The 15,454-nt window shown below is 38.1% G+C and overlaps 1 protein-coding gene across 4 annotated transcripts in view; it reads left to right on the top strand.

The window, feature by feature from the left end:
• Positions 1-15,454, top strand: part of Appl (amyloid-beta-like protein) — a 62,084-nt gene that overhangs the window by 41,977 nt on the left and 4,653 nt on the right. For 2 of the 4 annotated variants that reach the window (XM_076372824.1, XM_076372822.1), the window contains 9 exons: positions 1,132-1,262; positions 12,008-12,227; positions 12,876-13,086; positions 13,370-13,552; positions 13,966-14,037; positions 14,210-14,400; positions 14,528-14,688; positions 14,783-15,048; positions 15,245-15,391. In XM_076372824.1, coding sequence (XP_076228939.1) covers positions 1,132-1,262; positions 12,008-12,227; positions 12,876-13,086; positions 13,370-13,552; positions 13,966-14,037; positions 14,210-14,400; positions 14,528-14,688; positions 14,783-15,048; positions 15,245-15,391 — 1,582 coding nt within the window. The remainder of the gene's footprint in view (positions 1-1,131; positions 1,263-12,007; positions 12,228-12,875; positions 13,087-13,369; positions 13,553-13,965; positions 14,038-14,209; positions 14,401-14,527; positions 14,689-14,782; positions 15,049-15,244; positions 15,392-15,454) is intronic. The other 2 variants (XM_076372823.1, XM_076372825.1) reach the window with 2 other exon arrangements.

The raw sequence follows: 15,454 nt of genomic DNA, 5'->3' as shown, positions 1-15,454 counted from the left end.
AGTACCCAAGAAGAGCAACCATACCATGAGATAGCTATATTTCACAAGCATCGCGACATCAATTCCCTCAGTTTGCGTTTGAGAACTTTCCGCCGATCGTCCGAGTCGCTTAATCGACTTTCTTGAATTGTTTCGTGTCGCGGAGAAATTAGTTTCCTCGTAAGAGGATTTGGCCTCCGTCTGCTCCCTTTGACACGGTCTAAGAGTCGCGATCAAAGGTGAACCTCCGTAAAGAACCCCATATACGTTGAAACTAGCAGCGATTCAGGCATCGCTATAAGTAACGAGTTTGAGTCTTTCAAGGTTTCATGACACAAGTTGCGCTCTAACAAGAAGTAGAAAAGTCTGAAAGGCTGAAATTAGCCTTGTAAAACGCTCGAATCTTCGAAGTTAAGGATAACCTTAAAGGCTGAGTCTTGAAGACTTGGAGTTCAATAAACCTAAAATCTTCGGAACTTCAAGGCTCGAACTAGAGAGTAAGCTTCGAAGCTTCGAAGTCTTTATCCCTGAAAACAGTCGAGGACTCGAGCCGTCTGTTACTATATTAACCCATTGCACTCGGAAGCTGTTCGCTAGAAACATTCGACACTTTCCGATGAAACATAGACGACACTACTTGAAACGAACTAATGAGAAAACATACGTCAATTAAGAAACAAAGCTGTTTTATATAAATATTTCACATATTGATGCATTATACAAAACTTAATATCATATATAACACTTCGTAATTTTGTTGTATCCAATGAAATGCTGACTGATAGTCATCTAGTGCAAAGGGTTAACACAGCGTCGAACATTTCAAAACTTACGAAGATCAGCAATGAACCAGCGCTATGTTCCAACGCTGTGATTACCAGGAAAACTGTCAAAAACTATGGTTGCCCTAATTTTTTTATCAGAGACTATAAATTTCAATCTTCAAAGCGTTTCAAATTTTCCTATGCTTCAACATCGCGGTGTGAACATGGCAGCAGACGGTTAGAGTCTTCGAGTTTAAATTTGTTGCTCGAGTTACGATTGCAGTTTTCAACGCTAGCTCAAACCCATCACTTGTAGCGAGGCCTGCACCGCCGCGTGTCTCAACGTGTATGGGGGACTTAAAGAACCCCGTGAATGTTTTCTTTCCAGATGGAACGCCACCGCCGCAGACACGTGCCGCGAGAGGAACATGAATCTGAGGAGCTTCGCGATGCTCCTGCCCTGCGGAATATCCCTGTTCTCTGGTGTTGAGTTCGTGTGCTGCCCGAAACACCTGAAAGGTACGTAACGTACGTATACTCTCATATCATCATTCCATTCGTTCGTTCAACTTCATTCATTTGTTCATTGATCGTGCGCAGGGTTGGGCAACGTGTAATCTGATTATATGTCACCGACGGTGATTCGTATGCAATAGACGACTCAACTAGATGTTACAGTTGTCAATTGCTGCTAATCTACAGTTTAAGTTAAAACGATTACAAGGTATTCTAAGTGACAATTCAGTGGCTCAGAATAATGTTATTAATGATATTCGTTTTTGTTGAGTATTGATACCAGTAATTTTAATGTTACTTTAATTTCCGTATTAGTTTAATTTTAATATCTGAATAATCCAAGAACATTTGACAAAAGTTCTTTTTTTGGAGAACTTGGAAATAGGAGTTAGATCATTATTATTTTAAACCATATAATTATAGGTCATAATTTGTTATTGGATAAAGATTTGTGTCATTAGTATTGATGTGTAATCAGATTACGTTTTGCCCAACTCTGGTCGTGTATGTGTGTACTCAATGATTGAATAAAGTGATGGAAATACCTCCTACGGTCGAACAATTATTTATTAACATTTTGACTGTTGTTAAAGTTGATTTTAACGTCACTTAAATACGGTTAGCACAGTTTTATATATAGTTTTAAAAATTTTCTTGGTAACGCATTGAATCTATACATTTAGAATCTCTATGGAACATCTTGACTTGTTAGTTTTACTGATGATTTTGATGAATGTTAATCTGGTGGTCATCGTATTAATACTGTATAGAATGATTGGTGATTAATACAGCTGAATTTTCCTGAGAATCAAATTGTAAATAACAAATTCCGAATAACGTTTAATGGAATATTATTGTTTCATTTAAATGAAGTAATCTAATTAATTATATCATTCTTCGCACAGAAACTCTTCAAGTATTCCACTTCATAATTACTAATTCCAGCTGCACAATACATGCCTTATAAACAATGTTTCCATTACTTCGTTCAACTCCTGTATGTACGTGTGTAGGTGTATTGGAGCGTATTGATTTGCCTGCACAAAGTGCATGAGTAAGAGCCGAACGGAAAGGAAGTCGCAGAACTGTTCCCAAATTACCGTTGTTTCGAGACTATTGATTATTGACGCTGGTCGTGAACGAAATTTAAGACGTAGGATAATTCTGTTTTTGAGAGTAGTGAACTTTGAATTTTCTTGACTGTGGCCATTGGAGACAGTAATTAATAGGCAATAACGTAGTTTAATATTTTACCTATGTGAAATATTCTTGAAAAATACTATTTCAATGCAATGTCACGGTCCAATATTTTTGCAAAAGGGTGTTAGGTTTGTGATGAATATTTAATTGAATATATCTTAATTAATATTAACAACACATTAATATATTGACATTAGAAATAAAGTAAAACCAATTTCCTTTTCAGCACAATTTATACTGTTTATTTTTATATGCAAAAGGTCCTCAATTTCAAAATTTTTTGTTTAAATCAATATGTACTAAGCTATAACAAAAAAAAAGCATGAAAGAAATTTCTTCGCCCCAAAATGAGAACACTAATATATACTAGCCAACAATAAAAAATAAATCTCTTGAATTTCAAATTACAGCGTTTCAATTGGAAATATGTAGCAATGTTACTACTACAGCAAATGATATTCTTTATTTAAACAACTATTTATAGCAACAATCAGTGTACAATACAACAAATTTTCAAGTTTTAAAGAAACAGTTTCTAGTAAATTTCTTACATCCATCAATACACGGAATTATGAACTCTATTAATCACAGTTATTATAAACTCAATTTTTCTGTACATCAAACGATTAGACCACTTTCACAATTATCGCGTCACGCTCGAGAAACTTAAATTCTTTTCCCCAATATTTACCGGTCTAATGATTCTTGCCGTTGGCAGCTAGACGGGTTATGAAGCGAACGACAGGAATTATTAGAGCGAAGTGTGTACAGTACTTTAAAGCCAGATCCACGCGAGTACTGGTGGCGGTAATGTCATTGGGGCTAACTTTGGGTCCAAACTTTGCTCCTGGTTGCCGGTAATGTTTACTTAGTTTCAAACTTCCACTCGCGCGATTGCTTGGTCAACATTTAATGTTTTATCTTTTTCTCGGCTGTACGTGTACAAAACTTCGTTGAAGACCCCCGACTAACTCCAGATAATCAAAACACGCGTGTAGATAGGAACACTCGGCCCTCAATATACGCGGTTTTGTTTTTTGCCGGTAAATTAGAACACTATTTACACGCTAGTTTTTGTGCGCGATCCTAACCCGTTTGTATCATTAACAAGTTAAATGCCATATCAGTCATCGATGAGTGACGCTTCTGAATTACTCGAAGACAATCGTAACATGCAAGATAATCGATGTCGAATCAAAATGTTTAATGCCGCAACTAAGTTGATAATAGTGTAATGCAATGATAACGCCAAATAGTGAATAATTGTTGCTACTTTTCTTTGCCAAAAAAGATAACTGTACAGAAAAATGGTCAAGATTTTTGTGGTGCTTAACGTGTTAAGCGGAATAATCCATACATATTGACTGTTGCTTATCACCAAGAGCGGAATATTCACACATAATTACTTTTAGTTGTCTATGTTACTCAGTTGTATGGATCAGATCAGATTAATTGCAGTGTAAAGCTTAAAAGACTTTCAGTTGAGCATCTTAGATTTAGAAAGTAAACTTCACATTCAGAGCAAAGATGCGAATGGTTTAACCCCTTGCCTTACAATATCCTGTTAGACTTTTAGTGAAGATTAATAATATCGTTCAATAAATATAAATGCCATTCAATCTTTCTGGGTACAAATGAAACATTATTTCTCTTGTTAGCAATTTATATGGTTTAAGATGAATCTAGACACAGAAAGATGATGAAATTTTTTGTTTTACTATTACATTATTGAGGATAAACAGTTCTAACAAGTGCAATTACGAAATTAAATCGTAGGGCATTGGGTGACCTGAATTTAGTAAAATAAAATGTACTTTTGTTTTATAAAATGTCGTTATTATTTCTTTCGTTTAGCTATATGAAATGAATATATATTTTTGAAACTTACATCAGCTTCTGTTTTCAATATTTTGTTTTCTCTTCTACCGGCAGACTCTATTTACTCGATTCTCATTCGCGTAAAAAGAATTCGCGGAACAGATGTTCACGTGAATCGAGGGTCAGGTGTACATATTTACAGCCTGACGTCTGTAAATCTGCGATGTAAGTACACGATCGGTGAAAATTTTGGGACCGATATTTAAAGAAAAACTTTCATTTCTTGTAAACAACGTTTATTGGAGAATGTTTGCGTATGATAAAGGAACATGGGCATACGCATTAATCAAATGTAAAGATAAGAAGTTTTATACATTTAGTCCCAAAACTTAACCGACAGCGTATACTATCCAACAAATTGATTACGGTTCGACAAAGATTATTTTGGGAATACGTTCTGCGTCAGGCCTTCCTAAAGATAATTTCTTTCGTTATTTGTCTTACCAAGTAGATGGGAACAACTTATCCGTAGACGTGTCCCGGTGTGCATCCCATTTAACTCGTTCGGAACTCGTTTGAAAAGGTCGCGTTACGAACGCTCATCCGAGAATTATCGAGTTGATGCAAATGAAGCGACGTTTTTCTGCCGTTTGAAACTCATTAAAACTTCCAGTTTCCGCTAAGCCGATAAAAAATTGTTCTTGAAACGGACGCAAAAAATTGCAGCGGAGAATGTTCTAATTATAGATATAAAATTCCCGAGGAGCCGAACGGCTTTTAAAGTCCGATTGAGAAAACATTTCGTCCGCGGCCATTTCAGAAGCCATTCAATTAGACTGTGGACCGCTCGTTACCGCCATATTTTCGTTTTCCTTTCTTCCCTGAACACTGACTTCGCTAATTTGAAAATAATATATTGTTCACCGAGGAAAGCGTGAAACACTGTTCTCACGGATCTCGGTTTTTAAAGGATTTTTTTTAGCGTGCGATTATTTGCTAGATATGGGAATTGGAAACATTGTTTCCTTACCAATAATTGTTAATTCTTGAGTATTAGTTTCTTTGGTGTAAACGTAGACGTAGAACGAGCATGAGATTCTCTTTTCCCTAGTAAATTATTAACGATAATGTAGTTCCAGCTAGCGCAATTACGGGGGCAATCGTTTCCATTAAAAATTAAAGTCGTACTCTGCGTTGATAACATCCTGTATGCACTTCGCCATTCTGCAATATTCTAGTCCAGCGGAACAATAAAAAAAATGGTATAAATCCAACCTAATTCCCAGTTTATTAACACAATCGTGTGTTTTTGGTAAGTAAAACGGAATATTGCATATGTTTCCACTTGAAATCACAAATCTCATCGAAACTTTTGAATAATCAGTGAAATTTCTTGTTACACTTTCGCAATATTTATAATCGAACAAATTGGCCAAGAAATTCGGGTCGCCAAAATTCCGAAATCTACCATTCAACATCAGATTTTGTATAATGCGCAAAATACCAAAACAAAATAGTTTCAAACTAAAATATCAAAGTAAAAGCTGTCATCGATGTTCCATTAAAAAGCGATGAATATTCACGATCAAAAACATCAAATTATATACCAACGAACCAAACACTACGACATTAGACAACAACTTCAATTCCAGCGCCATTCAACCTCTGCCACATCCTCGCAAAGCTAAAACCCTTTCGAAATCCCCTATTCAATCAGTCAATCCAAAAAGGGAAGAAAAAAGAAGAAGAAAATAGCAACAATCGTAACAGACCGAAAAAAGAAGAATCGAATGCCAATCTAATAAACCGTTCAGAAAACTAGACCACCCGATCGAAAAACCCCGAGCCACCCCCCGCACAGTCAGAGCCGGCTATGTACATCCGAACGTCCGTAAATATCGCACGACGCGACAAAACGTTCTTTGTCATTTTGCCCGGGTGCTCATTTTAATCGACTCCTTTTCACGAGTTTCGAGTACATATACTTTCTCCTGCCGGCGGCGCTGGGCCGGTACATCGAGCCGTTCAATACCATTGATTCGTTTCAACGGTGCTCCTCATTGTTTCATTAATCATTCGACGTGTACGTGGTTAAATGGAGTTGGGAAAAGAGCGAGCGAGCGAGAAGGGAAACACGGCACACAGTAGCGAGCCGGGAAGGGCGGGGTAGTAGGGGATCGGCCATTTCATACGTTGCCAGCGATGCGTTCGCCATTAAAACGGTCGGGATTATCGAGAATTCCGTCGGCGGGACGGTAGCCTCTACAATCGCTTGGCAGAGAGAAAATATCGTCGCCGAATGGTGCAAGCTCGAATTTATTCATAGTTTATCAATTCCTCAGGCGACTAGAGTAACGGAGGGACTATAAACGGCCACGAAATTCTACGTTCAAAGGTTCCCCGATTTTCTTTCGTTTCATCGGCTGTCGCAAGGCGGCTCGAGTAGGGTGCATTAAGAAACTAGGTATATTCTACCGCTCGGTCCCCGGTAACCGGCTCACCCCTAGCGGCCGCTTCCGTCTTGCTCGTTCGTGCAATCAATAACGCTTCCCCGTCGACGTTCCCGACGACTGCGCAACGTAACGCCTCGCGACTTCGGCTCTGCTCCGCTTCGTTCCGCTGTTCCTCGTCCCTCTGCGCATCTTTTCTTCGCCGATGGACGCCGATGTGGCGGCGTAGTACCTTGCGAACGCGTAGCTAATAAACCCCCGACCCTAATACACCCTGCCCGATCGTGTCCGCGGATGGGAGGGGCCCAGGCGGCGAAGGGAAGAAGAGGGTGGACGACACAGTCAGCGATACACCCGATGCCCGTTTCCAACCCGCCGCGCGGTTTTAGAATCAATAGGAATCGCCGATGAATCACCAGCCGCGCTAGAGCCACCCCGGCGCGTCTAAGCGGACGGCGCAGCCCTTTCACCCCCGCAGCCCCTTGTTCGTGCGGAGCTGCGTTTTGCGGTTGCGGGGAAAACCGCGTATGCTGCCGTTGGAGTATGAATAGGCAGACGTTGTAACGGAATTCGGGATGGCTGGGGGTTGATGCGGGCCTGGGCTCAATGGGGGATGCGCGAGTTGTGTGCGAGGGTGGTAGGTGGAATTAGGGGTGGCTAGCTACGGATTTTGAGAAGGTGAATGGGGGAATGGAATTATTGTAGAAAATGATTCGTTTTTGGAAAGAGTGGGGTAGTACGATAATGATGCGGGTAGGTTCAATGTATTAGGCAGCTGTATTTAATTATGATGGTTGGAATTAGGGGTGGCTGGCTACGGATTTTGGAAAGGTGGATGAGGAAATGGAATGATTGTAGAAAATGGTTCGTTCTTGAAAAGAATGGGGTAGTTCGATAATGATGCAGATGGGTTCAATGTACAATATTAGAGAATTATATTTAATTACGATGGTTGGAATTAGGGGTGGCTGGCTACAGATTTTGAGAAGATGGATGGAGAATTGGAATTATTGTAAAAAATGTTTCATTTTTAGAAATGAATTTGGGTGGGTCTAATGGTTATGAGAGTTGTGTGTATGGTAGCTATAATTAGGGGTGATTGGCCATGGATTTTGAGAAAGTGGATGAGAAAATGGAATTATTTTAGCAAATTGTTTGTTTTTTGAAAGAATGGGATGGTTCGATACTGATGCCGATGGGTTCAATGTATTAGGGGATTGTATTTAATTATGATAGGTGGAATTAGGCGGTAATTAGTTAGTTGACCACGGATTTTAAGAAGATGGATGGAAAAATGAAATTATTGTAGAAAACAGTTTGTTTTTAATAAATACGAAAGAACCGGAAATTATCCGTAATGTCTAAAGTTCTTTCATTTCCTTCGGTCCTGCTGTAAAAATCTGTGCAACCCGAAGTACAAGAACTCTGGAACTGGAACTATTCAGATAGCTCGTACATAGTATATATTTTACCTTTGCGAACGGAATTCGGGAAAAACCCAATTTCTACGAATCGAAATTTTCTTCTACATATTACGTCGAAATTTTATTGCTGCAACTTCCAAAAGTTGACTTTTGGAAGTCCAATTTCAGTTTGTTAAAGCTTTTATACCCGAAAACTCGATAAAACGAACCCTTTGTAGGTCGAAACTCTTTTGACTTTCTTTGCTGCTCCTGTTATTCTTGTTGCGTTATAGGAAGCACTTCGAATATTTTATATAGTTATTCCTATTTCTGTATACTTTAGCATTTTCAAATCCACCATGACTTCATAAAAATCCCTAACCTAGCCAAAGTAGCATATATTAATCGAATTTATATTTTAATAGAGACTCGCAAACTAGAGTTTGCTGATGGGACTGCGTTTTGAGGTTGCAAACTTATAGAGAAGGTAGTTGCAACGGAATTTGGGATGGCTGGTATCGATGCGAATGGATTTGGATTAAGTGGGTGTGGGGGTAAATGGGCTGCGCGTAATAACGATAGTTATAATGGTACATATTAATTGAATCCACATTTTAATAAGAGCCCACGAGGTAGAAATTTGCTGACAGAATTACCTGCGTTTTGTGGTTGCAAACTTACAGGCAGAGTCGTAGCGAAATTCAATATGCTTGGTATCAATGCGGATGGGTTTTGGGTCCGAGTTCGAGGAGCGCAGGGGTAAATTGGTTGGCAGATGTAATGATAATAATGAACTGAAGTGGGTAATGATCAGGTGCGTTTAAGGAGAAATTGAATTTACATTTTAATGGGGGTTCGCAAAGCAGAATTCGCTGATGAAACTGCATCCTGCGGTTGAAAACGAAGATCATGTACAGAGTTGCGACGTATAAACAGAGAAAATCATTGCAACAGAATCCAGGATAGTGTTTATCCGTGTAAATAGTTTATAATTGAAAAACATGAAGGTAAATACATTGCTAGTGATGAAAAATGAAATTTACATTTTAGTAGTGGCTCATGGGGTATAATTTGCTGGTGGAGCTGGGTTTTGTGGTTGTAAACCTTAACTGTGTATAATAGGGACCATATAAGTAAAGGGAATTGTTCCAATAGAATTTAGAATGGTTAATATCAATGTAGACAGGTCGAATGGGTTTTTATTCAAGGAATCTAAGGGTAAATGCGCTGTAAGTGACGATAATAATAATAATAATAATAACAGTGAATTGAAGTGGGTAATAATAAGCTGTATCTAAAGGAGAATCGAATTTACATTTTAATGAGCACTGTGATGTAGCTTGTTCGTATAAATATCAAAACGTTGGAGACGCTCGTATTCGTAGAAAATATGTGTAAATAAGTTATATGTAATAATAGTAACAAACGCAAGTAAGTAGAATTTATATATTTCAGTATATTTTCTATGAAAGTGATTTCATATTTTCATTGAAGCGTAGAAAGTCGAATTCGGTTGCGGAGCTACATTTTGTGGCTGTAAAGGGTTCATGCGAACAGAGCATGTAAATAGAGGAAAAGTTTGTACAATATTCAGTTTGGTTTGTGTTAATGTAGAAAGTCTGCAAATGCTTGCATTCCTAAAAATTAAGTAATAATAGTAGGTAATGTATTTACGATTTATTATTATAAATGTGTATAAGTATATACAAGTAGCAGTAATATAAACTTTGAAAATGTTCAGTATAAATTTCAGTTGGGACGTAGAAGACGAAATTTGTATTTTTCTTTAAAAAATGCACGAGACATTTTTTTCTTTACAAAGTACAGATACAAAAATATTACAGCCTACGAATATTTTTAAATATTCAAGAATATTTAGAATATTTTTTAAGGATTCCTAAGAATATTTTCAACCCCCTTACGTCTCGATTCTTCTAACTATAGCTGTTATCGTATAAAAAGATAAAGTATGGTTTTACCAAATTTCCTGTACTTTATTCGCATAAACATATTTCTGAAAGATCGATTTTTTTCGCTTGCCTAGATGCACGCAACCCTTTCACGACTACAGCACACGCAGAGCCACCCCTTCGCGTCTGGCCTCCGTATCGCCGATACGATCTCGACGTTTCTTTCTAGCTGTTCCGCGTAGGCGGAGAACTTTTCGATAAGATGCAATAGACATACTAATATTCCACGACGAAAAAAACTGCCAACGCAACCGCCACATGACCCAGATAAAAGGATAGCACCGGGAGGATACGTCGGGCGCGCGAGCTTTTGTCTGCCTTTGCAGAACTCGAGAAGTCAGCTCATCAGCGTGTCTATTCTCGGAGAATGGAACATCTCGAGAACCTAGTTAGTCAAGACGGCTGCCCTCTTCAGCATAACAGAGACAAATTAGAGTTTTTCAGGGTGGGAAAGGGACGAGTTATGCGGGAACGGTTCGCGCAAAGGGCGAATTTTGGAACGCGCCGCGCGCTCACGGCGTTCTTGTCGGACCGTGGGTTCTTTTCATGGTGAATTACATTGTCTCGAAACAATTTACAAAGGCAGGGTGTACATAGATGTTCGCATTGTCTTTGAAAGTTTTAATATGGGCTAAATATGAGCGAAAATATATTGGATTTTGACTAGACGAGTTTTTGGTACAATGTAAATATATAAATATAAAATATCCAATTGTATGCACTGGGAACACTTCGAAAAGTCAGAATATTTTTGCATTTCCTTTGGAAGCTTGAATATGTTCTAAATAAAATTGAAATGATATTGGATTTTGATTAGGCGAGTTTTTGGTAAAATATATTCTCTGGACATCGGTATCTAATTGTATTCTCTGGAAACTATTCAGAAAACAAGGAATTGCATAGATGTTTGTATTTTCTTTGAAAGTATTAGTACGTCCTAAATATAAGTGAGATGATATTGGATTTTGATTAGACGAGTTTCCGGTGAAACTAAACCGGTAAATATAAACTATCTAATTATATTCTCTGGGAACACTTCAAGAAGCCAGAAAATGAATATTTTTTCATTTCCTGTGGAAACTATAATATGTTTTAAATAAAATTGGCATGATATTGAATTTTAACTAGGTAAGTGTTTGGTAAAATATGTAGATTCTTTGGATATTGGTAAAACGATTTTCTTTTGAGATGTTTAAAACATTTTTCAAGAATTTTTGAGTTAACGAAGGAAACAGCAGATTTAATTTCTGATTAAGTTGTCAACATGATGTTTCCTATTTTATTATAATTTAAATACAATATTACAAAGCTTTGAATAAGTAAACCGAAAATGGAATTTCCATTGATTTAATCCAACTCTATTAAGTCTGCAAGCTGAATCTGTTAATAAAGTGCTTCATCAATTAATTAAATTTCTAATTAATTCTCATCTTCATCTGTTAATCTCTACATATGCAAATATCCAGAAATATGTGTATTTGTGGATTCGCTTAGTTATCAATCCAATTGTCATGCATCAAATAATTCATCATGTACCTGTAACAACAATTGGTTAAACAAAACTACAAGTATTTTATTGTATAATTGAAAATGTTATGCTACAAAAGAGATGAATCAAATATGATTAAATCGTATCAATTATTTCCCAGAAAAATATCTTTTAATCATACCGTGCGTGTCAGCCAATTTTCACGTGAAAAATTATTCGAATTTTCTTTTCAAATCTGTGATAAGAGTTTTTCCCATTATTATTTCATGTAATAAATCGATACAAAGTTTCAGATTAACAAGTATGAACAAGTATGAATGAAAAGGTGGTCATTAATGTTAATTATTAATTTTAAAAATTGTTGGCGTTGGCTCGAATTGAGCCAGAGGGAAATTATTGTTCCGTATCGGATTTGCAGAAAATGTAAAACCGAAGAAACCAATCGACTTGCCGATTCCGAAGGGTGTGGACGACGATCTTGATGAGGACGAAGACGATCTTGACGACGAGGATGACCTCGACGCTGATGCGGATGACGAAGATGATTCTGAGGCGGATCCAGAGGACGTGCTTAGCGATCAACCGGACGATGACGAGAGCGACGAGGAATACCTCGACGATTATGACACCACGACAAGGTGAATCAGCTGGATTTATATTTTGAATGACAAGTAGTATGTATGTATACTTTAATTTTGGCAACTCAATCTTGTCCCATCAAATAATTTGTTAAGAATATTTATTTTAAATACTTCAGTAATTTAAAAATAAACTAAGTAGTCTTAGGATAGTTGTACTACCTGCTTTTTACTGACTTGAATAAGAAAAAGAATGAATGTTTGGTAGAGTGTTAGAAAGCATGTTTAGGTAAATTAAATAATTTCAGATTCTTCTTCCTATTAATCTCTGTAGTAATAATTATATTTGAAAGTAATGTTTTAAACTTGAATGAAATGCAACGTTATCGGTTTTCAGTATTATTTTCTTAATATTGATAATAGGAAATTTTGATAATAGGATCCTGTATTATAGGAATTGTCTTTCAAACTATCAGCCTATTGGTATTAAAATTAGAAAATTAAAGTAAAGATTAAAGTTAGAAAATTAAAATGGAGGAAATACCTATAGATATATAGCTTTTATAAATATATATATATATATATATATATATAGCTAAAATACCTAGCTTTTATTTTTATCAATGGCAATATCTTAAGCATGTAACAGAAGATATCGTCTAAATCAGTGTCCAGAGGCTAACAAGTAACACGTTCTCCTTTCCGTAGTCGATTGTCAACAACAGTCTCAACCACGGAGAAACCCAAACAGGACGTGACTGCGATGCCATTGCCGGTCAGTACCAGCACGCAGCAATCCTCGCAGTCGCAGAGTACACCTGATCCGTACCTAACACACTTCGACCCTCGCTCCGAGCACCAGAGCTACAAGCAAGCACAAATGAGACTCGAAGAGGTGCACAAAGAGAAAGTGACAAAAGTAAGTGGGCATTGCTACTGCTAGATACTGTCTGCAAAGATACGAAAGACACAGCAGACTCGAGACAAACTTCTGATTTGATCCTATACCATTGATCTATTGCCTTCAGATGAAAACGCTTGATCTCGTTTTTAGTCAGAAATTGTCGATAGTTAGCGCAAGTAGCGAGGACTTGTTTCGAGCTAGGGGTAGCTAAGAAGGAGAGCCGCGAGTCGAATCTCGAGAGACAGTTATTATCACGCGGAACGCCAGTGTCGAAATCTTTGTGCTACAACGTTTTTAGGTGATGAAGGATTGGAGTGATCTCGAGGAGAAGTATCAGGACATCCGCGCTCACGACCCGGTCGCTGCCGACGCTTTCAAGCGATGGATGACTGCACGGTTCCAAGAGACTGTTGCGGCTCTGGAGGAAAGCGGCGCCGTGGAGAAGCACCAGTTGAGCGCTATGCATCAGCAGAGAGTGCAAGTGCGTGACGTTAATCGACTAAAATTGAGAAATCGCTATTACTTTCGAGGCAAAATTAAATTGGCCATTCTTTCGCCACTTTCATCACGCTGATTAGCCGCCACTTTACCTTCTACGGTAACAATGAAGGAGAATGAGAGAATGGTCTGGCCGTTTATGGTCCAGGGGTTCTCCTCATCTAATGGAAAATGAAATTACTGAAAAAAAGTGATTATCTTAAATCAGCGAGTAGAACTAGGAAGAAATTTGAGAATAAATGGAAAATTGGTGGCGATTTAAAGGTGTACGATGCATGAAGCGGGTTGGACGAAGGAAAGTGGCCTTGATTGATCAATTCAATTTGCTCCTACTGTAGACCACTTCAGTATGGTATTTCTAGAATGAGTGCATTATTTACTATAATTAATTCGCAGGAAGCTGTTAAGCAGAGGAACGAAGAAGCGATGTCGTGTTACACTGCTGCTCTGAATGAGACCCCTCCAAATGTAAGACTTAGAATTTTGCTTAAATTACAAAAACTATTATTAGTAAAAAGAAATGGCAATGTAAATAATGTGCCGCGAAATGAAATTTGTATAACATTGAACGTGCTAAGCTCTTCATTTGTAGATTAGTAGAATTTTACTTCATAAGAAAATTTGTTTATTTTTGGCATAGATGCACCGCATTCAGAAATGCCTGCAGAAACTGCTCCGAGCTCTTCATAAGGACAGGCACCACACCATCGCCCATTACAAACACCTGCTGGACAGCAGCCTGGAACAAGCGCAGCGTGAAAAGCCCGCGACTCTGGAGCACTTGGCGGAAATCGACAGAATTACCAATCAGAGCCTGTTGATGTTAGAACGGTAATGTGTCGGACAATGAAACGCAACGGCGATCGATCAGAACCTGTAGATCTCTGAAATTTCGTGCGGAAATACAGTTTGACTCATAAGAACGCAATTTATGGGAGATTTCATTCCTTATATATAGGTATCCTGATTTAAGCGCAAAAATTGGCCGGCTTATGGATGATTACGTTTTGGCCCTCAGGAGCAAAGATGAGACTCCTGGACTGCTGTTAGCGATGACACGCGAAGCGGAAGCAGCTATTTTAGACAAATATCAGGCTGACGTGACAAGCAAACAGCAAGGTAGTCGAGGGATTTCATATGATTAATTAATTATTCATGGTAACTAACGGTGAATTGCTTCGACAATAAACGAATGAAATATATCCATTTGCAGAGAAAGAGCATCAGAAGGAACTCGAACGAGCCCGTAAGGAGCAACGCAAAGCGGAACGTGGCGAGTTACGTACCGAGCAGGCGCAGCAGGAAGAGAACGACTCTATAAACGATAACAAAGATACTCAACAGCAGCAGCAGCAGCAACAACAACAACAACAACAGCAACAGCAACCAGAACAACCCTCGGCAGTTGCCGCTATGCATAGTGAAGGACTCGTTAGAGCAGCTCACAGCATGACCCATGATATTTCCCACTCTGAACCGGTGAGTATAACTATAGAAAATGAGTTTTAAAGCCATGGACGTCGAGAAAATCTATTTAACACAACAATTTTTAACTGTAATGGCAATTAATCCCCTTTTACTAAATTATTAAATATCATATCTTGATATTTTGTAAATGAAATACATGTCTTTGAAATTTAAATAAAAATTATCTTTTCTGTCGTTATGTTTACAGGGTTACTCAGTGAGAAGGGAGGTCTACCGCAGAGAGAGTACATCAGTCTACTTCACACTTGCGTTTGCGGGAATAGCATTAATGGCTGCTGCGGTAGTTGGTGTGGCAGTATTCAAAAGGCGCAACGCGAGAAGCCCTCACAGTCAGGTACACTTGAAAAGAAAACAAACAGATCTGTAATACAACTTACCGTTCTTTGATTAAATAATG

This window comes from Nomia melanderi, chromosome 12, assembly GCF_051020985.1.
Source record: "Nomia melanderi isolate GNS246 chromosome 12, iyNomMela1, whole genome shotgun sequence".
NCBI lineage: Eukaryota > Metazoa > Arthropoda > Insecta > Hymenoptera > Halictidae > Nomia > Nomia melanderi.
The sequence above is the reverse complement of the archived record's forward strand: the minus strand, read 5'-3'. Positions and strand labels throughout refer to the sequence as shown.